The 27983-nt window shown below is 48.1% G+C and overlaps 1 protein-coding gene across 8 annotated transcripts in view; it reads left to right on the forward strand.

Moving 5' to 3' along the window:
• Positions 1 to 27983, forward strand: part of SOX13 (SRY-box transcription factor 13) — an 85137-nt gene that overhangs the window by 43130 nt on the left and 14024 nt on the right. For 5 of the 8 annotated variants that reach the window (XM_074977624.1, XM_074977631.1, XM_074977628.1 and 2 more), the window contains exons 2-9: positions 20075 to 20282; positions 21541 to 21646; positions 22123 to 22209; positions 23159 to 23331; positions 25454 to 25522; positions 25700 to 25814; positions 26982 to 27064; positions 27159 to 27318. In XM_074977624.1, the coding sequence (XP_074833725.1) occupies positions 20076 to 20282; positions 21541 to 21646; positions 22123 to 22209; positions 23159 to 23331; positions 25454 to 25522; positions 25700 to 25814; positions 26982 to 27064; positions 27159 to 27318 (1000 nt within the window). In that variant the 5' untranslated portion in view covers position 20075. Of the gene's footprint in view, positions 1 to 17397; positions 17465 to 18964; positions 18987 to 20074; positions 20283 to 21540; positions 21647 to 22122; positions 22210 to 23158; positions 23332 to 25453; positions 25523 to 25699; positions 25815 to 26981; positions 27065 to 27158; positions 27319 to 27983 lie in introns of those variants that run through there. The other 3 variants (XM_074977627.1, XM_074977626.1, XM_074977630.1) reach the window with 3 other exon arrangements.

Genomic DNA, 27983 nt, shown 5'->3' on the forward strand with positions numbered 1-27983 from the left:
AGATGACAATCAAACTGAGGTTAGGCTCTTTCCTCCAGTGCCCACGGGAGAAGGGTCTGATGTCTCAGCCCCTTTTTCAGATAGGAAAGTATTGTTTGTGAATGGCTGGAGTCAACCAAGAACCTCGGTTTGTCTGGAAATGCTGAGTGTGTGGATTTGCACAAACAAAAAAAACCCAAGATTGAGCTTTAAGATAAATCTGAGGGCTGCTTTCGGGTGGGGGTATGGGAAACTGTTGACGACAACAAGGGTCGGCAATAATAGCTTTCAGTCTCCCATTCTGTGCATCCATCTCAGGGTGTATCATTGTTAGAAGCGATTCACCTTTCAGGCCCTTGCTGGAACAGTTAGGTAAGTTTTTGTTTGTTGTTTGTTGTTGTTTTTCCTCCCAGCAGTCCTGACCCAGTCGGTTTTGTGGGGTGCGTATTTTATTGTTTGGAGGGCTTTTTGTTTTTTTTTGTTTGTTTTTTCAATTTCTTTCTTACAGCTGATCATCCGACTGTAAATTGATTACACTTTTTTGAGTGACAATGCCAGGTGAAAATGTTGGCAGCATTGCAGCTGGCAGGCATATACAGTGAGGAGCAATATTAAGGGCACGTTAGTTTTGGGGAAGCTCAGTGAACAAGTCCCCAGCTGGCATGAGCTGCAGTAGCTCCTGTGACAGCTCTTCAAGTTAGGGAATGTCAATTATTGTGTGTGGCGATACAATGCCCAGCACAATAAGTTCTGTCTTGGCTGAAGTTCTGAGTGCTGCTGCAATATCAGTATTCAGCAGGGATTAGAGTTAGGGAATTTTTTTTTTCTAATCTAACCATTTTTGACCCCAAAAAAGGATTTTTATTTTTTTTTTCAAATCTGTCAAAACATGGATTTAAAAAAAATTCTGACAGAGGAAAAAATAAATCAAATAGCAACGTCGATGGCTGTGTATTTTCAATTTCTCCTCACAGTTTTCCTTGTACCCCCAATTTTCCTGTTTTGCAGGAGAGGGGCGAGGAGATGGACAGAGACAGTAATGGAAACATTTTGTCGTTTTGAAAATTCAAAAATGCTTTGGTTTGCCATTTAAAAAAATGAGAAAATGTCAAAAATTGTCACATGCATTCTCAATTACGCTCACCCCCTCCAGCCCCCTCCCACCAAACCATTTTCCAAACACGTCTAGGTATAATCATTGAAGCGACGGGAGCTACATCAGTTTAGGCAAGCTGAGGATCTGGCCCGAAGGTTTGAAAAGAGTAAGGGGACGTGCGAGAAAAAGTTAGTTACACATACATTAGTTAATCCTCTATCCCAGTCACATTTTTGATGGTGCATTTTACTTTTTAAATAGCTTCTCATTTTAGTCATTCTCCCTTCCTCCAATTTTCCCCTCTTTCCTTCCCAAGGTTTTTTCAGCTGCATTTGATCACAACCCATTTTCCTTTCTGTAACTTTTAATTGTGGGCGTGGGCAGAAAAATACATTGATGGAGTTACATTCCCTGGTTAGCTTTTTAGCTTAGGGCTTGGTGACCACTCTAGAATTCACCCAGAGCATTGTAAAGTTTTCAGTCGAATGTCCTTTTGGAAGAGCATATGTAGATATGGTGAGTTCTTCCTCTTTCCCTTCATAGATTTATGGAGTTTCTTCTAAGGTACGACTAACACAGCATCTCTAAAAATTAATGTGGTCTGTACTGATCAGAGTTTAGCTTTACTATGTTGTGGGATTTCACTGATAAATGTGGCATAATAGGTGTTAGAAACATGTTACAGACATGGGTGTTAAGCATATTAGTTATAAGCGCATCAGTTGAAAGTTATACATAATTATTATGTATGGCTATTAGGCAACCCATTGACCTATGAGACTCTAGCAACTGAATAACCACATCTCAAAATGTCCTTATTCATACAGTAACTCAGTAGAAGTGTACTCTTTATATAAAGAGTTATCTTGTGCTGTCATGTAAAAACATGCTTATGTAGCCTTCTAGTAAGCCTTTTCTAGATGTGTCTTGTATCCCAGTTTGTCACTGGACCAGTTTAAACTGGTTGCCTTAAGTTCTTGTCATTGCAGAGACATCTTCATAGACAAAAGAAACCTGAAGGTGCTTGTTTAATTGGAAAGCTGGGAGGTGGAAAAGACCAATTAGGTCACCTCACTGGGGGTAGGATCAGCCCAGGACTCTTCACTGTGGGTGGGGTGTTGCTCAGGGTTTTGTCCCATTTTAAAGTATTGCCACGGAGGAGCTTCACCACATCCCAGATGAGATCATTCCACAGTTGAATAAATCTTCATGTTAGGAAGCTTTACCTGATGTTAAACCTAATTTTTCCTCCTCTTAAACCTGTCCATCACTTTGACCCACTAAAGGAAAGTCTGGGTCACACCCTTTAAGTCAGTGGAGCTGGGCCAGTACACCAGTGGATGGATCTGGCCTGCTTGTGGATTTGCTTGAATAGTGAGATGGATTTTATAAAAACATTGCCCAAGCATGAAACCAATAATAGCTTGTTTTTGGTTTGTTGTCTTATGGATCTTCTGTACTGGGAAACCTCTTTCAGCAATCATTCTTGGCCACGCAGGGAAGCTTGCGCAAAATAGCTAAGATGTGACTTTAAAGCACAATGGATATTCCTTACCACCACCCGTGTGGAATATTTCTTTTGCTGACGAGGACTTGATTACATCGGTCACTCAGGAAAATCAATTAGAATGAAATAGAGATGTGAATTTACAGTGGATTCGTTAAACTGAAATTAGCCCTTGTGTGGATGCTCTTATTCAGCACTCAGGTGACCTTAATTCAGTTTATCTTAATTTATTTTTAAAATGAATTATATATTCTTCAGGGTCCTTGTGCAGACAAACCCTTATTTTAAACCAAGACTCAGTCTTTAAATAGGATGATAGTTTCTGTATTGCTAATCCTGAATGTTCCAAAATTGAGAGTAGCTTAAACATTGTGACATTTTCAAAAATAATAAATGATGGTCTCCTCTTATTTGTCTTTGTTTTTTTAGCCTTTAAGTCACACTTCTGTCATGTTTTCTAGCTTTTCTCAGCAACTCTCAGGGCTAGAAACTAATTTAAAAAAAAAAACAAAACAACAGAATCCTGAGATTCTTATGGAGTTCCATGATTCCAGCAGCTGGGGCGTTGAGGAAAAACACTGAACATTGCAAGATGTGTGATAAATTTGAAAGAGTTGGCCACACGGCTTGAGTCACTAGATCTGAGTTCGGGACCCCAATGTAAGTCAAATTCAGATGCTTTACAGTTAGTGCACTGACAGTAAAACAGACTCATGTCCTGCAATGAAAACCTTCATGGGGCTATTGGCTTTGAAAATAATCTTTGATCATTACCACTTAATACGTCATCTGGCTGAAAGCTGGCAAAGAGCGTGTGGAGTGCAAAATGAGTTCTGCTTTTCAGAGGCCAGCAATCTAGAGTTCCGTCCTGTAACACACTGATAGCGAAATCCCAGCCCTGTTGAAATCAGTGACAAAATTACCATTGGGTGGAATGGGGCTAGAACTTTGTCCTGAGTGTCCTCCTTTGGCAGTGGAAGTAGTTTCACTGTGCAGGAGACACTAGGCGCCGAGGCTGATTGAAAATGGCAAATATATTCCTGGGAAAATGTGGGATGCAATGGAAACATTTTTGTTTTGTTGGAAATTTTTTTGAGAGGCTGTGCTTTGTTTTAGCTTTCACTTGTTTGGGTGTTTCTGCCCTTCTCGGCCAGGGCAAGAAAGGAAAAAGGGAAAATTGCACAGAATGAAATGGAACACCGCTTTTTCAAGTTGAAACCGAACAAAAACTTTCAAATTGAATCATTTGTTGAAATATGGGGACTAAGGCCCCGGGGAAAATGTTTTTTTCCTGCAAAAATACTGAGCTCAATAATCATTTCCACCACCCCAAAAATGTCCTTTTCACTGATTTTTTTTTTTTTTTTTTTTTTTTTTGGGTCAAATTTTTTAAATTCAGTTTGTTCTGTATTAACAATGGCTTTCCAGAGGTGAAAGCGGGTACTTAGCCTATGAAGGAAAAATGCCATCCATCATTCTAATTTTTCTTTACCTTTACTTGGTAGCATTTCCTGTTTCCTGAAAAAGAAGCTTGAATGATCTTGAAATGGGTTGTGTGCCCCCACAACAGGTTACCTAGAGAGGTTGTGGAATCCCATTCATCAGAAGTTTTTAAGACTGGGTTAGACAAAGATCAGTCAGGGATGGTCTAGGGCAGCTGTTCTCAAACTGGGGTCTGTGAGGGTTTTGCAGGGGGTCTAGGAAAAAAATATAAAAGATAAATAAAATGATCATAGAAAATAAGTTTTAAATAAATTGCAAAGTTACGATCAATTCTTATTTTTAAATTTAACCTCTTCCAATAAGTTTAACAGCTGTCCAAAAATCTATGTTGTAGTGTCTTTGTTTGCGTTTCCTTATTTAAGTTTCCTTTTTAGTTTAATGAAGTGCACGCGGCAGCTAGAGTTGGCTTTGATGAGAGTCTGCGAATGGTTGGGGTGGGTAATTGGGGGTCCGCACCAGTGAAAAGGTTGGGAGTGACTGGTCTAGGGTTTACTTACTCCTGTCTCAACAAGGGAATAATCCTCTTGAGGTCCCTTCCAATGCTGCATTTCTGTGATTTCTGTTCCACTCCTGTCTCTTTGTTTACTCTTTTCTTCATATTAAAAAAAGGGTCCTTTTTAAGGAAGGAATAGGTTCAGTGGCACATATACAAGCGTACGAAGTCTTGAAAAATGGTATTTTCTGCAAAATGAAAAAAACGCCCAAAATAATTTGCTGAGCTTTCCATGGAGTGAATTAATATGTGTTTTCAAATTTAAAATGTTTTTTTCCGACTCTGATTGGGAAGGCGAGGAAATGGAAATTTGTTCCACCTGTTCTTTCCCTCTTCTTTCCCCCCTGGTCAGTGTAGTAAGTGTAAAGGTGGGTGCGATCATGTCTTTTATTGGACTGAACGATTCCTGTTGGCAAGACAGAGAAGCTTATTCCACATTCCCTTGCCGAGTTGTGGTGGAAATATGGCTGCAAACACGATGGATGTTTGAATGTGAGTAGGGAAGAGAGAGCTAAAATATTCCACATACCCATTAGGGCTTGCATATTCCAAGACATTATGCCTTCTCTTTAAGGGCCAGTTTCTGTTGTATTCCAATATGCAGAAAAAATCTTGAGCTGGTGGAAACAATCTTAGCTCCTTGCAGCGCTCGTAATTTACACCCCAGAACAGTGGCAGCTCACAGCAGCTGAGGATCTGGCCAGGAGGTTTCAGCGGAGTTGGTCTGCACGTACACTGGAGTGAGCGAGAGCAGTACTTGGCTCTGAAGAGGCAGTGATGCTGATGATGGTGCACAAAGTCATTGGGGATATGTTAGCATCGCAATAGAAACCTGCAGTACTGAGTCTTGAGCCCAGAGTAGTTGGCGTGGGTTCACGGGGCTCAGGCCGTGGGGCCAAGAATTGTTGTGTAGACATGAACCTGGGCTGCAAGAGCCATGCACCTTGTGGGATTTCAGAACCTGGGCTCCAGCCCAAGTCCAGATAGCTGTGCTACAGTTTTTAGCCCTGCAGTTTGAGCCCCAAAAGCTGCAGTCAGCTCTCCTGGGCCAGCTGTGGCTATGCCAAGCGGGTCTTCTGTTGCAGTGCGGACACCTTCTTAGGCTTATTGGTCAGTCTTCCCCCTACCTCCTCCCAGATTCTTTACCTCATATCAGTAGCAGCCTCACTGTAAATTTTTCTCCCTGACCTGAAAACAATTTAATTTAGGAGCTGACTTTTTGTTTTTTCCCCTCCCCTCTCGCAATCTGCAGTATTGACTAGGTCCCGCCTCATTAATTGGGCCTACTTTCTTTCCCCCTAAACCCTCCACCCACTCCCTGGTGTGCAAACCTTGGATTCTGGATTTTCCACACCACTTTCCTCTGGTGAAGTGGATTTTACCCATGAAAGCTCATGACTTAATAAATGTGTTAGTCTCGAAGGTGCCACAGGACTGCTCATTGTTCGTTGCGTTAATTTTCTTGGAGTGTTGACCCCTCTCCTGAGGCCGTCTCGTAACAGCCTCTGAATGGCTTGTGGGAAAGCGGTGCTCTTTTCCAAAGGGCATTCTAACACGCTGGTGACCAAGTGATGGAACCAGCAACTCCTCCCCTTCGAGGGGAAGCCAAGAGAATATCCCAGGAAGCGTGTGTGCAAACACAAAGCAGATCAATGCTGGGGTACACGGAAATGGAGGAGAAATGCAGATTGCTCCCTCAGGAGTTCTAAGAAAGGTTCATTGTAGAGAAAGGATGCCAGGGTGCTCATGTGAGAATGCAGAGACCTGGTTCAGTTCTCTCCTCTACCACGGATTTCCTGTGTGACCGTGGGCAGGTCACTTTGTCTCACTGTGCTTTAGTTCCCCATCTATGAAAGGAGGACAGTAGTACAGGTTGAACCTCTCTAATCCAGAACTCCCTCGTCTGGCAACATCCATAATCTAGCACTATTTTAGTAAACCGGACAACTGCTTATCATGGGTGTGGCCAAGTTTCGCACAGTCCCATAAAGTTTTTTTGCAGCCACCAATCCTGGGTCTCCATGTTCTGTGGTGTTGTTTAGCTGTAATTTACCCCCTAAATGTCTCCTAAGAGCCCAGCCAGCAGTGGAAGTGTTGGTAATGTGCTAGGCAATATTGATCTCCTGTGGTCTGGCAAATTCTCTCATCTGCATATGAAGTTCAGGTCCGGAGAGTGCCGGCCAAGAGAGGTTCAGCCTTTAGTGCCTTTCCTTACAGCAGTGTTAGGAGGCCAAATACACTGAGGACTGTAAGCCATTACTAGGATGCTACGGTAACAGGGGCCGTGGCAGTAACTAAGACCGAAAGAAACCCTGTTCTGCAGGAAGGCCGCTTCTCGGGAGAGGGCAAGGAGCTGTGCAATAAGTAGACCTTCGTTCCCCTTGAGCATCTGTGACATTTGCAGTGAAGCAGAGCATTGCAGTTTCCATTTGACCTTGTCGGAAAGTTTGAACGGGTGGCTGAGGGAGGGACACGTTGCTGACGTGATCCGGTAGGTTTGCTTTTGCCCTGACAGGAGAGGGGAGCCTGCTGCGTTCAGGGAGGATGGCTCAGGCTGGAAATACACCGGCTGTCTGGAACCATGGGTTCAGATTCTGGCAGTGTCCCCTTCTTGGGGAGATAAGTGCCCTCCAGGAAGTTTGGGAAGAGACCTGTCTGTTCTGCATGGTCCTTGTCCGAGAGTCAGGTCCCAGGCAAAACTGCCTTTCCTTCCCCTGCGCCTGCTGCTGCTGCGCAAAATCCTGTCAGGGCTGCTAACAAGAGGTGGCAAAGGGAGCAGTTGCCCTGGACCCAGTGATGGAAAAGGGCCCCAGGGTGCAAGGCCGCCATGCAGCAGCAGCAGCAGCAGCGGCTGGAGCCCTGGGCCCTTTCAGTCGTCTCCACGGCCCTCCGTGGTGCAGACCAGATGACGCTGAGGGCTGGGTGAGGCTGGCCCCTAGACCTACTCCCTGCCCCCCACCTTGCCCAGGGCTCGACAAAGTCTGTGGCCAGCCCTGAGCACCCTTCACAAAGCTGTAGGATACTCTCGCTCACCCTGCGCACCATAGCTGCTGCATCCCCTGGCGCGGGGGCTCTGGTGAAGTCCTCACGATACTCGCCCGCTTGCAGCCAAACATGCAGGATTGGGGCCTGAGTGAGGAACGCCTGGCAGGCTCAAGCCTATAGTCAGTAGAGCGGCTTGGGATTTTGCAGGGTTGGGAGGCTTTCTGCAAAGAACAGCAGGTTTCCCAGGGCAGGGGCGGGCAGAGGAGTCCCGAAAGTGCCCGCTGAGAAGAGAACTGGATGGAGGTCCTGAGCTGCAGGGGTGTCGTTTGAGCTGGGCAGCAGAAGAAATGTTGGAAGCCGCCATGGACGTTCACTCACTTGCTGTTTTGGAGGAGCTGCCAAGTTCTCCTTTACCCAGGGCACTGTCTTCCCAGAGGCAGGGCCTAACTAGCTGCAAAGGCACAGTTCTCCATCTGCTTCCTGGTTCTCCCCGTACTGGCTGGGAAGTTACTGCTGCCGCACAGAGCACTTCTTCTCCATTACACCACTGCTTAGCCATCTTCCGGTGCTCCAGTGATGAATGGGCAGCATCTCCAGCAACCTCTTTCTCTGCTGGATCACATGTGCCGCTTAAGATACTATGTGCAAGGGGTCTATGTGCATGTTAAAGCTGAAGGGTTTGTTGCAGTTTAGGTAACTAAATGCATGAGGATGCTATTGCTGTAGTGCTGTGAGTTATGAAGATGGTGCGTGAGTGTATAGGGAGGGAGATTTTCCCTTATAATAGTGCTCTTGGAGAGGTGGGTTGTGTTCCTGATTTGTGTGGTTTAGCTGGCACTAGTGGTCTGTGTCTGCTGTTCTGTATAAAATCAGCTTAACATCTGATGCAGACTCCTTAGTAGTGGATGGGGGACTTCCCTCTTGGCTGTACAAGACGGATGGGACTTGATGCTTTAATAAACTGTCTCCTGCTGCTTTAATCACGTGTAAACATTTTACCGGGACCAAAGCTGTGTTTGTAAATTGCTGTGGAGGCAAACCACAGACAGAAGACGGAAGTCCCATGTCCCACTGTTGACGCTGTGACTGGGACAGGCTGAGAAAATGGAAATACCTTTGGTGGAATTTTTTTTCCCTGTGAAACGGGTCCCATTTCAAGTTTTAGAATTTTGCACATCTTTGACCAGCCCTCGTTTGATTGTAACCCTGCTCAAGTAATGAATTCGGACTGGTTACCACTTGGGGCTCAGGCATTGTGTTGGAGCCCTCAGCTTTTCTGAGGTCTGGCTTCTGGGAGAGGGGAGATGGTCTCATGAGGTTTTTGCTGCTTTGGGCCAAACTCTTGCAAAGCCAGCTGAGATTTCCAGGAGGCTGATCCTCCCTCTAAGTCTGTTCTGGATGGGGGTATCCCCATGTCATCTTCTCAGCGTTTGCCCAGTTGTTCCTGTTCCCTCCCCATCCAAACTCCTTTGGATCACTGCCGTGACCCATGGAATGTGCTCTCCATTGTTTGATGCTAACAAAGCTTCCCTAGATTCCTGCAATTGGCTGCAAACCAATGCTGGAGGCTGCTTGCTGTGTTGCGAAAGACAGCAGCCAAGGCTTAGTCTAGATCCATGGTCCCGACCTGCTCTCTACCCAGCATAGCTCTATCCTGTTTGCCATCTGAGACTTTGCTCAGTAGAAAGTCTCCTGTTAATTGAAATTAACCCCTGAGCATATTTAGCAGCAGCTGATGTATATGGCTGAATGGGTCTTATCTATGCAGTGGAGATACACACATCTCCTAGAACTGGAAGGGACCTCAGGAAGTCACCTAGTCCAGTCCCCTGCCCTCTTGGCAGGACCAAGCACCATCCCTGACATCTATTTGCCCCACTTCCTAAATGGCCTCTTCAAGCATTGCGCTCACAACCCTGGGTTTAGTAGGTCAATGCTCAAACCACTGAACTATCCCTCCCATGTCCCATCACAGTCTACAATTCAGTCTTTTAAGGTCTCATGTGGGCTATAAAGCACAGAACTATGCTTGCCAAGTCTTCTTTGAGGTCTGTGCTGTTTTCACAGAAGATGACAATTTGCTCTGCACTTTCTAGAGATATAAGTACCATACAGTCTGTCCCAGGGAGTTTAAATTCCGAGCTCAGAGTTGGCAATCCTTAGTGTTCAAAAAGCAGGTCCTGCTCCCTAAATAATGAGATTTATGTAAACATGAAATGAATATGTATATAAAGTGGGTGGGGGGGTAGGGGGATGGATGCTTGATTTTTGCTCTTGGAAAATTTCTCTGCAACCATGTGAACTAGAAACATCCTTTTCCTTTAATTGACCATAATCACATGACCCCAGGTGCTGGAGATCTAAGCAAAACACTGCAAGAGTGATGATAAAAGTATGGGTACTTCTCCAGCATCTGGCGATGTTATCTTCTCTGTGGGTGTGAGGCCTGGATGTCAGAGGGGAGCTGTCTCTTCTTTTGCTTATTAACGCATGCGGAGCGGAAATGGTTGGAAAATGCCCTGAAAGGACATTCCAAGTCTAGCAGGAAAGCAACATGTTTGCCAGGCAGGATACATGCTATTGTTTCCCCTTGTGGCCAGCAGGGATTCCTTGAGTGGTGTTTGGAAGACTTTTATATGTGTTCTTTTTTTTTCCTTTCTCGCCCCGTTGGAGGGTACATGGGGGCCACAGCTTTTGTAGCGTGGAAACACCACTGGTATTTTGCGGTTTCCCTACCCATGGCACTTAGTGTTAACTGTGTGGGGCTCAGTGTATGGATCAGGAGACGGGGGTTATGCAACCAGGGGGTGGGGGAGACTGATCCGTAGGTTTTCACTGCCTGGGCAACTGCAGTTCTGGTCTTCCATGGTAAGAATTGCTACTAAGGACCTTGCGTAGAGGGATCATCTTGCAGCTACTCCTCTTGTAACTTGGTTGTCAGGATTGAGGGTGAAGGGAGGGCACCTGGGGAACCCATAGGTTACCCTGGCCAAGTGCAGGAGTTCATTTGTATTTCTCTCTGCTTGTACACATGGCTGTTGAAACTACCTTGCAAAAAAGTTCCACCTGCTTGAGGGCTGAGGTGCTTTAGGCAGGGTGTTTCCATCAGCAATTGGCACTTGCAGGTTGAAGTGGTGCCAGGAGTCAGGGTTCATAGGGGTATCTAGACAGTCACCATTTCTTTTGCAAACCTGGGCTGGTTTTTAGCTGGTGTCCAGAGGTGAGAAGCACCTTTTCACTGTGACAATCCCAATTCTCAGAGCCATCCAATTTCCCCACCCCCTCCCGATTTGCCATTATGTGTGGGGAAGCAGTGGTATCCCCTAGGAAGGGCATGGGGGTGTGCTTCACACGTGGGAGTGACTGTTGTGTCTGTGCGTGGAGTAGCAATAGGCAAGACTAGGTAACTCCTGCTCATGGTGACTGTGGCCTTTCAGTGGAGCATAGGGTAAATCCAGAACAAAGGAGAGTGAATGCATTCAAGGCCTGATGCGTCAGCCTGTTGAATTCTCAAGGGCTAGTCCAAACCCAGTGGCATCAATAGCTACGTCTACACAGCCCCTTGGTTTGGATTACTGGGGCTGAAACAGGACTATGCTAAAGTGAACTGACTACTTAGTTCATACGAGCAGCACCCACACAAGGCAGGGCGCAGCATGACACCTCACCCTGCAGAGCACACCCAATAGCCCATCCTGCGGGGTGTAGCCTTTGACTCAGCTGGGTTTTAGATGGGGCTTTTAGAGTATTTTAATAAATAGTGCCCTCTGAAGAGGAATCTCCCACACAGCTCAGCGCTCCCTGGCCAGCTCTTGCTTTGAACTTTTTTGTGATTTTTTTCTTTTCCCCCCGTATAATAATTTTCATGAATGACCAGCTCCTTTTGTGCATTGCTAAATATCCCTTTCATTTGATATATGGAGCACACAGAGTCTAAAAGCTAGAATTTTCCAAAGCCTTCAGCCCCTGCTGTAGTCAGAGCCAAATTTTCAGAACAATGCAGCTCCCTTTCAGGCCTCTGAATAAGAACTGGGCATATTGGGCGCTGAACTCTGCAAATCTGGTCCCAGTTGCAGACACTGGGCTTGAAAAATTAGTCCTTGAGCTCTTTGAAAAACCAGGCTCCATAATAGAGCTGGACATACTGACTTCCGGCCTTCACCCCTTAGGATGCCCTCCCTGTCTGCTGCAAGAGCCCTTTAAAATCAAGTCCTGTTGTTTGTAGGTTTAGCACCTAGTTGAGAGCACTCCAGTTGCCAGCGGAAGGGGTTTATTTTTAACCTCAGACAATACTGGAACCAGTTGGCATAGCAAAGTACTTGTCCTCTGTTTCTGAGGCAAGGAGGGCTAGAATTGCCAGGGTAACAAATAGCTGTGATTGCCTCTAATTGGACCCTTTTTATGGCTCGTCCTGTGCTTTGGCTGTTTGAGAGGGTTTGCTTGGATGTGGCTTTCTTCCCCCCTCCCAGCTCTCCCCCATTTTTATTTGAAGGCTGGGTTTCGCAAGGCCCAATTATCAGGGTGTACTCCCTACTGAGTTAGCTGCAGAATCTCCTTTGCATGGCAGGGGAAGCTAAACATTGCTGGAATGGATTGTCCTGCCACGGAGTCTGCACACCAAGGTTCCCCCTAATTTTTTCCATCCAAGGTGCAATAAATTTTGTTGTGTTTATCAAGGCATATGCGGATGTGCATCACCAGTAGAAACACATGCTGCCGGCTCTGGGAGCTCTGCTAATCAGCTGGGCAGCACCTGAATTGGTCCTGAGCAGTTGCCCAAATGCTCAGCTTACAGGGAACACTGGCAAGCACCATGCTCTTCGTGCACACTGGAACCAGAACCATGTTAGCTGCAGTGGGACTCAGACAAGGATTCAGGAGTGTATCTTCTCTATTGCAGAGAGTGGATGAGCACAACTGCTTTGAGGTGCCTTGTTCAGCATGTAATCCTCTTGCTTGATGTCCTTCATTCTCTTTTGCCTCAAAGCACTTGATGCAGGTGCATAGTTGCCTTGACTGACCTCTCCTCAAACGCGTGGTTTGGAAGCTCCTCAGATGTTCCTGTATGTGCTGCCAAACCACACAACTTTTTCATGGAACATCCTTTTGGCAAAGCCATGTTGCACCCACTGGGGATGGACTCTCAAAGGCCCATTTCTTTCACTGCCAGTTGTTTTTCCTGTGGGATAAATAATGAGAAACATTTGACCCATCTGACGTGTTAAGAGCAGCATTTTCCCCTGTGGCTTGGTGCTGTTGTGGTGCCATTGTGAGGCACTCCTTGGCCAGTCCAAAGGAGCTGTGCACTCGGAGTTTCTCTGATGGAAAGGTGTAATAGATGTGGAAGTATCCATTGAAGTTCTGGTTTCCTGTTGTCCCATTCAACCCTGCTGCTCCTCCACCTCAATAAGTTTATTTTCTGTATCTTCGGGAGGACACAGCTTAACTCCCTGCATTCACAGGGAGCTGATAGTGTGCGACACAGTTTCCCTGGTGTTATCACATGGCTCAGTGCTTCAGCTGACCTCAGGCTGGAAACCCTCCAGTCTCTGCCTAGGTCCCAAGTGTAGAACTCTGGGAATTTCTTTTCACCCAACTGGTTGCATCATGTGCTTGTGAACAGTGTCTTGTAGCCAGCACTTGTGTTGGCAAAGTTTTTCACACCAGGTAATGGGCAAGAGTGCTTTTTACCCAAGGGTTGAGGAAGAAATGCACTAATCATGAACCAGGCTCTTTTCCCTGCTGGAACAAGAATGTTCTTGGCCGCCTTCTATCCAGGTCTGTACTTCTATGAAGCTAGGTTTAATGATTAAGCGAAAATGTTGGGTGAGCTGTAGCAACAGAGACATACTCTATATACGCCCCCCAGGTAGCTTTGGTGAAGGCCATGGCCACAGTGAAGTTGTTACTCCATGAATACAAAATTAATGCGATGCCCGTCCTGGGCTGGGTATTTTTTAAAGAGCCTGCCCTGGCATTTTCAGCCATCCTGTTACAGAATAAACAGGAGAGATAGGATCAAGCTTTAGCCAGGAAGGGTGGCATAACCCAGAGGGAGAATTGCAGGATGTGCCATAAAGAAATAATAGTTTAGCAAGAAAAGCCACACAGCTACTGTTAGGAACTTTGTCACTGCCCCATAATCTCTCAGTCCTTGGTCTTACAGGGCCAGATCCTCGTCTGGTGTAAATTGGCCTTGTGCCACTGACGTCAACAAGTGTGTCGCCAGGAGGGGCAAAATTCCCTGCGGAATCAACACAGCACAGTGATTTGAGACTGGCAGTCATTGGGGTTCTCCACAAGCTCTCCCAGGGTTGCCCAGTTCATTTCTAGGCAGCTGTAGTGCTTCCCTTCAAGTCAGCTGGTGTGAAGCCCAGGGTCTAACTCTCCATCCTGAGCAGGAGTGAGTCCCAAGGCTCTGAGCTGACATGGACTTAAACAAAACCTTCCACATGCTGAGTTTAGCTGCCTACTTCCTGCCTTGGCCTCCTCCCTGCAGTCTGGCCCCATCCATTGCAAGTGATAAATGTCCACATCACCCACACAGACTCACCCTTGGAGATCTCTTGTTGCGATTCTCAGCAAGGTATATAAATGCTGTGGGCCAGGCAGATCAAACTCTTCTTCATGCATCAGAGGCTATTCTAGGCCTGCGTTGGGAGTAGGAAAATTCAGACTTTCAGCCTGGCATCCTTCCTTTATACCAAGTTCTCTCTGCTTCCCCTCCCCATCACAAAAGAGGAATCATTAAAGGAATAGATCCGTTACATGAAGAGGATATTTTCCATGTGCCAAGCCAATTGTTCCTGTTCTCATTGTCTGCTGAACAGAAGAGCCTCTTGAGCAGAGTAGCTGAGATGTTAGAAGTGGCCTGTTAGTGGAACAAGCCCTGTAACAAGATAACTGGGTTTCTTTTTTCCTCTCTCCTTTTTTCCTGCTCAGCAACCGGTAGAATAAGACTACAATGAAGTCCTTTTCAAACAGACACTTATTAAAGTAACAAACCCATTCTAACAGTAAACTTCCAGTGGCTCCGAAAGGTTAAGGACAATGGAAATGTGACCTGCTGGTGGAATGGAACTTTCTTTTTGTGTGCACTTCACAAATGAATCCATTTTCACTGCACCACAGACTGATTGTTCCTGGTTCCCCCATTGTCCAAAAGGCAGCCCTCCTACATGGCTACATACCAGCGAGAAGGAGAGCAACCTGTGAGAAGAACAGGCAAGTCTTTATCTCCCTTCTCCCCTGCACAATGGTATTGTGTGTGGAGCAGGGGGTTTGCAGTAATAAGAGCTAGGAGACCCTGAATATGCTTTTCCTTGCTCAGTTGATTTCCACTGCTAGTCTATTGTGCATCCAGGCCAGGTTGCCTAGATGATCCCATCCCATCCCAATTCTCTCACACCAACCTTTGTAAGTTGGTTAAGGTGTTCTGAAAATGAATGGAATGCACAGGAAAATGTTGTGGGCTGGCCCGCAGAGGCGGGTGGGCACAATGGGGCAGTTGTCCCAGGGCCTGGCATTTCAAAGGGGCCCAGAGCTCTGGCCACCATGAGTGCTGTTTTGGCAGGGGTGGTGGCTGGAGCTTAGGGTCCCTTTGATGTCCTGCAGCAGCTGCTGTGACGGGAGGTGTGGAGGCAGCACAGTGATTTGAGTGGTGCTGAGGGCTGACTGCCCTAGGCCCTTCCCCTTCTGAGCTGTGGAGCTGGGCCTCCCTCCTGCCTTCCCTGGAGTGCACAGTACCTGTCAGCTCAGCTGGTTGTGGCAACTGGGGATCAGTGCTGGACTGAAAGCCCTGGGGGCGGAATCTCTTTTTCAGCAGGACTGCAGCATCGTAGGCCTTGACAAAAAAACCTCTCCACTTTCCATGCAGCTCCAGCCTGAGTCTTGCAAACCCCCTTGGAAACTTCTCCATGCTCAGGAACGTTTCCCCTGCTATCTGTCTAAGGTGCCAATGGCCCCCATTCTCCAGGCCTCTGACAATCTCTAGGGCACGTACACCCCCACCAGAGGCAGTCGAGTTCCTTGCGACTGTGAGGAGTATCGGTGCGGATGGCAGTGCCCTGATAATTTGATTTGAGCATGGCTCCACTAGGCACCGTAAATTGAACTCTGAAAGATTGACCACCACCAGGGTGATCTTCCGGTAAGTATAGACGTGCCCTAAGCAACAGGGCGGTGTGGTTATAAAGAGTCAGGTTTCTCCTGTCAACCTCCTGTGGTGCGGGAGAGCAGCAGAAATCAATTTAGGATATGCTGGTTCCAGCTATGCAGTTTTCATAGCTGGAATTCCGTGTCTTATATTGATTTTTTTCCTCTCCCGCCCCCCCAGTGTAGACCTGGCCTAGATCTGTGGTGTCCAATGAGTTCAGAAGCAGTAACCACTACATTATTCTGAAATATTGTTCAAGCCAACTAGCCACACTCAACCAGTCAAATAGCCACAGGTGGCGAGTGGCTACCTTGTTAGACACCATGGGTCTAGATATTACCCAACCTCAGTGTTAAGCCAACACTTGTAAACGTGATCCCCAAGTGGCTTGGACAGGATCTTCTTTTATCAAAAATGGTCTAGACAGAGCTTACCAAAGACTCAAATCCTCCTCTGTTGCGTTGTCCACAGACACGTTAATTATCTCCATTATCAGAGGGCCTTGTATGGGCACCAGCCTCTCAGGACCTTCCTCTCTGATACATGGGGGATTAGTCTGTTCAGTGTTTGGAGACGGAAGAGCTGTGAGGCCAGAGAGAAGCAGGACTGTGTTAGGGCTGAGAATTAAAAGACGTAGGTTTCTGACTGGCATTACTATATGAGCCAAAAGGAAACCCAGTACCCTGGAAAGTGCAGTGATTTGTTCAGAGAAGGGCAGGGAACCGAGATAAAAAAGCCCTGCTAAGATCAGAAACTCTGGCGCGCACAGTGCCCCATTGTTGAGCTGTCACACTTCCCTTTACTTTATTGCTTTTGTCCAACACCCTATTGTTCCATTTCCTTTTGTCCCCTATTCAGAGCACTGGCTTTTCATTACCCAGCCGGCCTTGTTGTTTTCGTTTCTTTTGTTTGAAGTTCCTGAGAGGAAGGTTTTATTTTCAGCGGTTTGATTAATTCACAGCTTGAGCTGGGCTTTGTTTGTTATGTAATTGCTGCCCTGCGCTTTTCCAGAGCTTGCAGAGCCTCTGTGCGGCTGCTGCTCTGGCCTCACTTCCCTCCTCCTCCGGCTTGTAAGGGCCTGGGCTGTGCAGCATTGTTCAAGGTGCCTGTTGTTTCTATGGGGTCCTTGGGGGTCTCCATCAAGCCACATTTTAGAACAAAACGGTTGTTACTTCAGACTATCTGTCCAGCCCAGTGTATCACTGCTGACTGCACTACATCAGATCCAATTCTCCATCTACTCTGGTCTCCTGCCATCCTACAACAGAGCCAGTGGTCCATCCAGTCTGGTATCCCTCCACCTGCCACACCGCAACAGACCCAACAGTCCACCTATATTGTGGTATTTGTTTGCTGGCTGCACTGCGACAGGCCCAACAGTCTGTCCACTCTAGTGTTCTGGCCCCTGCAATCCCACAGCAGAGCCAACAATCTGTCTGTTCTTGTATCCCACTGTCTGCTGCACCGCAACAGCCTTCAGTGGTCCATTTAGTTCAGTATTTGTCCTACAGCATTAGAGCTTGTGGCCCTTATAAGGCAGATCCTGGTAGGGCAATTGTAGGCAATCTCTTTCCCCACAGATATGTCTAATCTGTTCTGGGGCTCTTTCCCTCGGTAGAACAAGTGAGCACTGAGTCCCTACCTGGCTTACGAGACCAGCAGTGGTGATATCCTGGACTGCCCTATTTTCACCTGAAAGCCTTGGCTCTGTGGACCGTGATACCGCAAACAGCTGCTGCAGGGCTAGTAAGTTTGCCGATAACAGGGATTTTATTTATTTATTTTTTTAAATACGGAGATACACATCTGATAGAACTGGAAGGGACCTTGGGAAGTCATTGAGTCCAGTCGCCTGCCCTCTTGGCAGGACCAAGCACCATTCATTTTTTTTTTTTTAAATCTATTTACCCCAGATTGCTAACTGGCATCCTCAAGGATTGAGCTCACAGCCCTATTCCTCCCCTCTTTTCTATCTCCCTCGGAAGTGTGGGTGTTTCCCAGGTACTGCTTTCCCTTTTCCATTGTCTGACTTTGATTTTTTTTTTTTTTAATGTCCCCTGTAATATTTAGTGTTTATTTCTGCCTCCTGACCTCATAGGCCAGGGGTCGGCAACCAAAAGAGCAAGAAGAGCGATTTTTTCCAATTCGGTGAACAACTCAATAAGTAAAGAGCCGCAATGCATGTGGATACAAGACAGTACTTAATAAATAACTTCAAACCAGGCTTTTTGTAGTCCCTATTTTCAGAACAGCGCACACAGAATGACTTGTAATGCGATACGTGTTTACTGCGGGATGTTCACAGACTTTCTACATATTCCGTTTCCTCACACGTGACATGTATGTTTGTACCACTGTCTTCACGACTTTCACTCTTGAACTGTCTCTCTCTGGAGGACGCGAGGGGGAGTTCTCCAACGTTTCTAGATCACAGTTCGTTTGCTATTTAGATACGAGTTTGTTAATTTTTGGGCCTTCAGACCTGCACTGTTTATCGAAAATAATCAGAAGGGTGTTTTTAAATTTGCAATTATAGCGTTGGGAGCCACAAAGAGGTTCTTAAAGAGCTGCTTGTGGCTCTGGCGTTGCAGGTTGTAGACAGCACCTGCACAGGTGTCCTGGCATTCTGCTTACCAAGTGCACATCTGGCAAATTTGACCTTTTCAAGTAAACCTTCCGGAAAGGTTGGGGTTAGCCTGGCTCCAGCCATCCTTCAGCTGATGGAAGGTAGGGGAGAAAAAGCTTCCTTGGCAGGCCACCTTGGACCTTACCCTGAAGCTGCTGGCACTGGTTATGGGCGAAGACAAGAGACTGGATTCGAGTTAGATTCTCTCTGGGGATTGCTCTGAGAGATGGGGCGAGATTCTTGTGGCAAAAGAAGCTTCTTCTAATTACTGGAGTTGAAATCCTGGCCTTGTTGAAGACAATGGGCGCTTTGCCATTAACATGAATGGGGCTGGCATTTTACTTTCCCTTTTTTGCAGGAAACTTGACCAGCTTTGGCGTTCTGGGGACTTTTCTTGGTGCCAACCATCTGGTAGTTGCAGGGAGCCCCTTCTGTAGATGCGCAGGCTGGTCTAATCACAAGACCGAGAGCCAGGAGTTCCTCAAGTCTCGTCCAGGTTCACTGTATCCATTAGTATGTCAGCCTGGGCTCAGTTCTTCCAGAGGTGCTGAGGCCCTGTAGCTGTCATTGACTTCTGCTGGAATTGCAGGCACCCAGCGCCTTTCAAAAAGTCAGGCCCATAGCCTGTTTAAGCATCACCTGGTAAGTGGGGCCAATAACAGTTACCTCCTTCCTAGAAGTGTATGTGTGGAAAGTTCTGAGTGAATCTTTGTAGAGCATGTTGAAGCATTGTCAGGTTCAGCTAAGGGGAAAGTGACTCTCTATGAAACTGTAGGTGGCTCAGTGGCAGAGTCTGGGTGCAGAGCCTGGGTCTCCTGACTCCTTGTATCCCATTTTCTAGCCCATGTTGTATAGGAGCCAGGACTCCCAGGCTCTCCTTTCAGCTTTGTCAATGACTTGTTGCATCGCAGTGGCTCATCCATGCAGTGGGCACCACTGTTCTTCTCAGACATGCTCTGGAAGAGGGTGAGACTTCTTAAAGTGGTGTGGGGTCCTTTCCAGGTAAGTATGAAGTACAGAATTTCCAGACCTGCAGACGTGGGGCTGTTCCACAAAAGCTCATCACCTAATACATTATTTTGTTAGTTTTTCAAGTGCTGCATGGCCTGGTGTTTTGTTTCTTCAGGCGTTCACATGGTTGTTTTGGCCCCACATCCTATATCTTGATGCGTTTTGGTTTTTTACTAGATCAACATGATCAAGTTGCGTCACAGACAGGAGGTGGGTTGGTTTGTTCTCCTGGGAACTTCTGGTCCCTGGAGCCAGTATCCACAGCAGTGAATGTGAAGGAAACTGCAAACAATGGGGGCTCTGCAAACAGCTGTAAAACTCAAGACTCCATTATCCCTCTACTGGTGGCACAGCAAGCCAGTCAGATGGTGTAAACCAAGTGGGTTCCCATACGTGCCTCAGGTAGATGTCTCTGCTGCAGGGCTGTTGGAGCAATTGGGCACAAAAGAGTGATGCAGTGCAGTCTGATAGGAGCCACAGGGAAGGAATAATAGCTGTTTCAGAGTTGCATAAATGTCCGTTGCTTCCTGCCAACAGTGTGGTTTAAACAGTGCCAAGACCCAAGCTCTTGTAATGTACGAGCTGGGAGCACTGACTGACTGTTCCCTCTTGAAACTTGCTCCTGGCAGTTGTGTGTCCAGAACTTGGGTACCATTATGATATGGGCAACATGACCACTCAGGCCCCATCACCATACTGACTTCTTTCTCCTCCCCTAGGATGTCCATGAGGAGCCCTGTTTCTCCCCACGTGGAACTCGATGGAGCGGGAAACATGGTGAACTGCACCATCAAGACGGAAGAGAAGGCTGAGAGCTGCCATGAGTCCCCCCAGGGAGCACCCGCCGCCTCCGAACCCCACTCCAGCGATTCGCAGGGAGTGCCGCTGTCGCTGAGGGAGTGTGCTGACCCTCACACACTTCCACAGGTGGGGTTCAGACTCCTCAGTGTCTCCAGACTCGGGCTGCTCCCAGCTCATGTGGCCCAATCCCAGCCAGCTGTAAGAAGGGGCAGTTCCACTGAGTCGAATTTGGTGCTGATATCAGAAGCCAGTGGGGTGGGGTATAAATCTGAGCCTTGAATGAAGTTGCATCTGCTGACCCCACGGCTGGACACGTACATCATCTATCTAACCCAGGGATCTCTGGCACACTCATCACTGGGGTAACCAAGCCCCTTTGGCCTACCAAGTCAAGCATACTAAGGGTATGTCAAAGGTGTGACTGCCTCTGAGTTCCTGGCTGGTCCCCTGGTCCCTAAATCATCTTTGTTCCCACCTGTCTGGCATGATGAGGTTACCCTTTCCTGCCAGTAGGTGGAGACAGATGCCAGCTTGCCCTCTAGGCACGAGAGGGTAATGCCACACTCCAGCCTAGGCCCCTGGGACATGGAGTAATGTAGTCTGTAGGCAAGAGAAGATTGTGGCTACCCTGTCTGCATTTTGAAATTTGAGGCTCCCCCAAGTTTTCCGTCCACTGCTGATATTACTGAGTCAACCAAGAGATGGTCAGAACCAGCAGCCCAGCTGTCACAGCATGCAGATTGGCCACCTTACTGTGGTTCCTCTGGGGAAACCTGAGGCTGTGCTTTCATTTTCCCTTTTTAATTGCTCTTGAGTTTTCCCCTGCTGAGCCACTCCTGCTTCCCTAGCCTCAGACCCTGCTGCTTCCAATTCCTGCCTTTCCAGAGGTGGTCACATTTGCAGAAAGGCATGGCAGTCTAAATAAATAATTGAAGGCTATTGCAAACAAGGGTTTGCAGCCTGAAAAGATAAGTTGCCTTAAGTGCACTAGAGGCTTATTAGGCAGGTCAGGGTTAAGAAGTCTCTAGTTAAGAAGTGCTGTCTAGTGGTTAGAGACTGTGGGTAAGCTACTCATCTTCTCCCATGAGTAGCCTGCCTTTTTGAAGTGTTAGGAAGCTCCTTCTTTGTAAAGTGCTTTGAGCTGTTCCAAGAGGGCTTAGATCAGGACTGTGCAGGGATATTTCTTGGAGAGGAGAACTCAGGATGCTATCTCATCGACTTTAGTGTATTTGCTCTCCTCCCTGCTTCGCACCCTCACTGGAACTACAAGGTGTGGTTCTTTGGCCTGTGTTGCATGGTCACAGCGGTCCCCACCTGCCGTTAGAACCTTTTGATGTTTGCAGTGATAAGCGGTAAACTGAGTGTCACTTTTTGTACATTGCAGGAATCCCAATCTCCTGTGAGCAACGCGTTAGACTCCAGGAGGTCTGCCTTTGAGCCTGTTGCCATCAGCCCAGAAAAGTTAGATTTCAACAGAAACTTGAAAGAGGGTAAGAAGGATTTCTGAACATACACCTTCATTGAATTTTCTACCATGGACAGGTTTATCGTGGTCCCATATTTTAGGAAGAACAAGGAGGAGTTCTGTGGCCCCTTAAAGACTAACAGATTTATTTGGGCATAAGCTTTCGTGGGTGGAATCCACTTTGTCAGACCCATGAAAACTTACACCCAAATAAATCTGTTTGTCTTTAAGGGGCCACAGAACTCCTTATGGTTTTTGCAGATACAGACAGCTGTGGCTACCCCCTGAGACTATTTTGGTGACCCTATTTTTCTAAAGTTTTGAAAGAGGCTCTGGCCTCTGCTATGCAAACAAACATACTTTGAACAAGACCCTGAGCTGGTGATAAGCAGTATAGCCTCATAGACTATGATGACAATAAATACCCTTAACTAAAATTGTTTCTCACGCTTTTTTCTCTCTCTCTTTCTGTCCACCACCTCTGTACTCCCATGGTGACAGTAATGCCAACCATTGAGAAGCTACTCTCCAGTGACTGGAAAGAAAGGCTTCTGGGTAGAAGCACCATGGACTCCAAAGAGGTGAAAGGTAAGCAGTAGAGTGACTAACATCCTCTTCCGTCCCCTTACTTTCCCACCTCATCCCTACCCTTCTCCTTCATCTTGTGCGTATGAAACGTTAGGGTTTGTCTTTGCTACATGGTGGATCAACACTGCAGCTGTTAATCCTTCGGCGGTTGATTTTATCATGTCTCCTTAGATGTGATTAAATGATCTCTGAGCAATCTCCCCTCGACTCCAATAATCTGCCAGGATGAGAGGAGTAGGTGGAGTCAATGGGAGAGCAGGCCCCACCCCCCCACCAGCTTTACTGTGTTAAGTACATCGACTTCAGCTATGCTGTTCACCGAGCTGAGGTGGTGTGTGTCTCGTTGACAGGAGGCGCAGTGTAGACTAGGCCTTAGAAGAGGTTGAAAAGGGACGGGAGGAGTTTTGCATACTTCTTCCCTCCCCCTCTTTTGGGTTTTGGTCAAAACTGGGAATTTCAGTAACAATTTTCCCTGGACTTTTGGAGAAAAATAGACCAATCCCAGTGAGTCGAGTAAGTGACTCTCTCAAGCACATACTAAAGAGCTGAAATACGAAGCAACCCCTCCAATAAAGTATGTGGAAGATTTGCATCCGAGTTCCAGCTGCGCTGTCGGCTGGCTCTAGTGCTGTGTCCATGTTGCAGTCAGAGGTGCGACCACAGCACGTAGTGACCCAAGCAAGCTTTGACCTAGCTAGCTGGAGTAACAATAGGAGGTGTGCTAGCCACTCACGTTCCTACCCAGGATTGTAGGTGAACTGTGCACTGGCTGCTCCTGCAGCTTCACTGCCTGGGAACCCAGCTAGCCAGATCACAGCCCGGTCAAGTAAGTTTGGCTGTGCTGCTGTCACACTCTGACCCCAGTGTAGACAAACCCTTAAGCTTGTCTGTGAAGCCGGTGAGACGTGGTTTACCCACCCTCTGCTGTTTGGTTATGTGCTTGGGCCAGGCACCCAGGAGAGCTTAGCAGAGAAGGAGCTGCAGTTGCTCGTCATGATCAACCAGCTCTCCACCTTGCGGGATCAGCTTCTGACGGCCCATTCGGAGCAGAAGAACGTGGCAGCCATGCTGTTCGAGAAGCAGCAGCAGCAGATGGAGCTGGCTCGGCAGCAGCAGGAGCAGGTATGCAGCTACCGCTCTGGGAGATCTATTTCTCCTCTCTGTCTCAGGTCCCTAAGGGGTAATTTCAGAACCAGGGCAGGGCACTCCATGAGCACACGCTGGGAGGGCCTTCTGCAGTCTTGGCTCCACCTCATCTGTTTCTCACATGGGGGGTGAACAGAGGCAATAATGCACTCACCCCAGTGGCTCCCCACTTCCTGCCCTCGCTGTCAGGGCTGCACTGCTTCTGGAGGAAAAGGCAGGTGGGGCGGAGCAGGGGTGGGGAAGGAGCAAAGGCGGGGAGGGGAGGTGCTTGCAGCAGAGGGAGGCTGCAAGGGGCTGGGGAGAGGCAGGATGTGGCTGGGGCCCGCCCTGAACCCCCTCTCACCAGTCACCACTGGGTGAGGCACCAGGACCGTAGAATCATAGAACACTAGAACTGGAAGGGACTTTGAGAGGTCATCAAGTCCAGTCCCCTGCACTCACAGCAGGACCACGCAGCCTCTAGAATCTCGAGTCTAGACCATCCCTGACAGGTGTTTGTCTAACCTGCTCTTAAATATCTCCAGTGATGGAGATTCCACAACCTTCCCCGGGCAATTTATTCCAGGGTTTAGCCACCCTGACAGGTAGTTTTTCCTAATGCGCAATGACGAAGTAGTAAATAAAATATAAAGCTGGATGGATAGCAGACTTTTGTGGTTCACTGTTAATTCCCAAGGGAGAAAAATCACTACATGTTCTGTTTCCATTTTGACCCTTTTAACGATTTCAAATATATATATATATATAAAACAATTTTGAAATCGTTAAAAGGGTCAAAATGGAAACAGAACATGTGTATATAACATTAAACAAAATTTGGGAATGGCCCATTGTTTCCAACCAAAAAGATGGACACGTTTACAAAACAAGGAAATGTTTGGACTGTTTGGGGAGTGAAGACACAGCAAAGCACCTGGAGGCTGGTGCAAGAGTTAGTATCAGGGGTGTTGTGTTTCATATGCTGCAGGCCATTGAGCTGCACCATTTCCTGTTTTATGAAGTTAGATAAAAGTGAATTTCAGGTGAAAACTTGGGCTATGTGCCAGGATGGATGGTTCTGTGGGTAGGTTGGGGCTCAGGAAAGCTGCGTTCAATTCTTGGCTCTGCTACAGTCTCTCTTCATGAGCTTGCACAAGTTACTTCTGCTCTGTGCCTCAGTTTCCCCTTCTGTAAAGGGGGTGAATAATCCCAGTTGTTGTCTTTCTTTTGATCATGTTTCCTCCAGAGGGAAGTTCAAAGGTAGTTTTTAAGTGGCTGAAGGCTCAATTTTTTCATTTTTTTCATTTTTTTTTTTTTAATTCCTGTGATTCTGTCCTCCCAAGCCAGGTGTGTTCTAAGCAGGGAAGGAAGAGAGAATTTTTAAGGCTTACACGTAGGGGCCAAAAAGCTTGCCCTGGACCAGGGTGATGGTTGTCTTATTCCGGTAATAGGGGACATCTGGGGTAGTGAGGAACTCTGTCAGGATGAAGAGCTTGCTGGTGTGACTGTAGGGATGTGAATCACTGTGGAAGTTCCATGGCCCCCCTCTTGTTTATCACTGGTTCCTTCAGATCTGCACCTGAGAGACTACAGCTTGAACTTTAAGCCTGTGGTCTTGTCTACACATTGATGTGACCCAGTTGGGTTAAACAAGTGTGAACAGCAGAGTGGACCCTTTAATTTCATTTTAAGAGCAGTGAGTTTAGCTTCATTTAAACCTGCTCCATTTAAGCTCCCCAAAGTAGATCATCCATGCAGCCTTCTGCATTGGTTAAGCAATGTTATGCCTGGACTTGAACAGATGCAGCCCCCTGAGGGCCCTTTCAGGCAGCTGGACCCATCACAGATGGGGTGGAGAGGACATTCTGACCACTGGGATGCCACCAGCCCCAGACGTACGCTCTCGTGAGCCTTCTCCTCAGCAAAACTGAGCCTTCTGTGGCCCTTACGTGTGTGGTGTCTCCAGAGACCAGCGGGTTTTGTGGCTGGTGTTGCTAGGGTTGGTGCTTGACACCCCTCCCGTAGCCCCTCAGAGGAGAGCCATTCCACCAGCCCTGCGGGAAGCCAGGTTAGCTGGCTTTTTCCAAACACCATGCCCATGCTCTTTTCCCCCTGACAGATCGCCAAGCAGCAGCAGCAGCTTATTCAGCAGCAGCATAAGATTAACCTGCTGCAGCAACAGATCCAGGTAAGAGCAGCTTCCCCGACTCCCGTCTCCCTTTGGAACGCGATCACCCCTTTCCTCCCTCTTCACCCCACAACTCTTGCCTGCACCGGAGACTCCTTTATCATTGTGAGTGTGGATTACCCACCTGTGGCCCAGCTGCTCTGTTTCGCAAAGGTGATTTGGCCTCTCTCTCCCCAGCAGGTCAACATGCCCTATGTCATGATTCCAGCCTTTCCTCCCAGCCACCAGCCTCTCCCTGTGACCCCAGACTCCCAGCTAGCACTTCCCATCCAACCCATCCCTTGCAAACCAGGTAAGGAAAGCCGAGGGGATTAGGGGATTGCGGAGATCTTGGCAGTGGAAGGGACATCTGGGAGCGGAAAGGGCGAGAGGTCTAGGTGGGAGAACGGGCTGCCCTCAGAAACACCCTCATTGTAATGCAGGTGTTCTCCCTTCCCTGCCAGTCCTTGGGCTCTGATCTCAGACTCTGGAGGCTTAGGGGGAGGTGGGAGGAGGTGTCTAAGACACCGTGATGTGGGAGGGAGAAGAATTCGTGATGTTTTTTGGTCAGCAGTGAGTGGGGAGGCAAAGTGCCTGCCCCGGCAGGTTTCTGATGATTTCACTGAGGGCACCTTGGCCCCTCTCTGCCTGGCCATGTGAGGGGGAGTCAAAAATCTCCTGACAGCCCAGCTGGGGTGAGCTGGCTTTCCTGTTGTCACTGAGTCTGGCTGCAGTCCTCGGGCCTGTGGGAGCTGATAGCTGAGTGTGAAGTGGCTACTACGTTCGCTGCTCCAGCCGCTTGCTGCTGGCGCGCTGCGGTTCCAGCCTTGCTGCTGGGCTGGAAGAGGGGTGATGTGTTGTGTGGAACTCGCCCCTCCCTGCTCTGAGTTAGACCTCTGAACGTCTCCCTGCCCCTGTGACGCTTTCCTTCTTGGAGAGGCTGGGTGCAGCTTGCACTGAAGGGGCCAAAATGAAGTCTGGGTTTAATTCCCAGCTCAGCCACAGAGCTCAGCCAAGCTGCTTAGGACTCCCCCTCTGTGAACTGGAGGTAAAACCTCCTCCTTTGTCTGTATTGGCTGTTCCGATTGAAGGGGGCGTAGGCGCCTGGGCAGCCCATGGCACAGCGGAGAGCTGATCTCACGTGGGGCCTCTCGGTGCAACTGTAATAGAAATCATCATACTGCATTGGAGCCCTTGCCATCCCGTGGGGATCTGGTCCCAGGTCAGTGCTAGGAGCCAGCCCTGCCGGCAGGCTGGCTTCGAGCAGGGCTTAGCTGCCCCAGTGCAAACGGCAGCTTGGCCTGCCTGGTCCGAATCCCTTGTTCAATGCAGCTGTGCTGGGGTGGGAATCTGGGCTGGTTCCAGGTTCAGACAAGGCCTAAGCGGATCCCACCTGCCCTTTGCTTCTGGCAGCAGGCGGCGTGCGAAGCACCTGTTGTGACCTCATTCGCCTCTTTCCCTCTCGCTGTCCTCTCTGCAGTGGAGTACCCCTTGCAGCTACTGCACAGCCCTCCCCCCCCTACGCTGAAGAGACCTGCTGGTGCAGGCCACCTCCAGATGCAGGTACTGTCCCGAATCTGATGACCCTCCAGCAGACCCAGCATAATCCAGGGACGTGTTTCACTCCTTTCCTTTTCCCTGTCTTTCCCCCACCCAGGAGTCTTCACAGCCACTGAACCTAACGGCCAAACCCAAAACCTCTGAGCTCTCCAGTGCCTCCAGATCACCCAGCCTGAAGATGAGCAGCTGCCGATCACTCACTCCCAACCATGGGATCACAAGGGAGCTACAGTCGAGCCCTCCCAATATGCCTCTGGGTAGGTTTCCTCAGAGGTGCTCACTGCTGGGGGTTCCTTGGCTTCATCCTCAGCCCATATGGAGAGGAGAGAGGTGGAGAATCCCATAGTTCAGGGACTTCTGCTCTAATCTTCAGGGGTTCTGGGGAAAGCAAGATGGGCAACTCTTTGGAGAAAACTGAGGGCCCATGCTGGGAGATGGAAGAGCTTCTGGGCTGCGTTCTCACATCCCAACCATCTCTGAAGCAGAAATGGGCCTTTGCCCATGGGAGGAAAAAAGTACCCAAAAAGTTACTTGAGCAAAAGTACAACTGCTTAGGGGACAGGGGAGATACCTGAGTACAAGTCACCATGTCCCCCTGGAAAACTACTGGACTAAAAGCACTTGTGGTACATTTTGATCATACTCAAGTATCCAGAAGCAAGAACAGCTGCACTTTTACTCAAGTAACTTTTGGGGTACTTTTTCCACCTCTGAAAAGCACCTACTGGGGAGGAGATCTCTATGGAGCGAGTCCTGGGCGGTGTGGATGGAATGGTGGGAGAGACAAGCTTTCTACTCTGAAAGCTAATGGGGAATGCACCAGCCCTCAGAAACAGGGCGGATCTCAATGTGTCCAAGCAGGGCTCCTCTGGCTGGGAGTAAACCCATTCTTTCTTGGGGGGTCTGGCACCATTGTGAGGAC

Source organism: Carettochelys insculpta, chromosome 26, assembly GCF_033958435.1.
Source record: "Carettochelys insculpta isolate YL-2023 chromosome 26, ASM3395843v1, whole genome shotgun sequence".
NCBI classification, from domain to species: Eukaryota; Metazoa; Chordata; order Testudines; family Carettochelyidae; genus Carettochelys; species Carettochelys insculpta.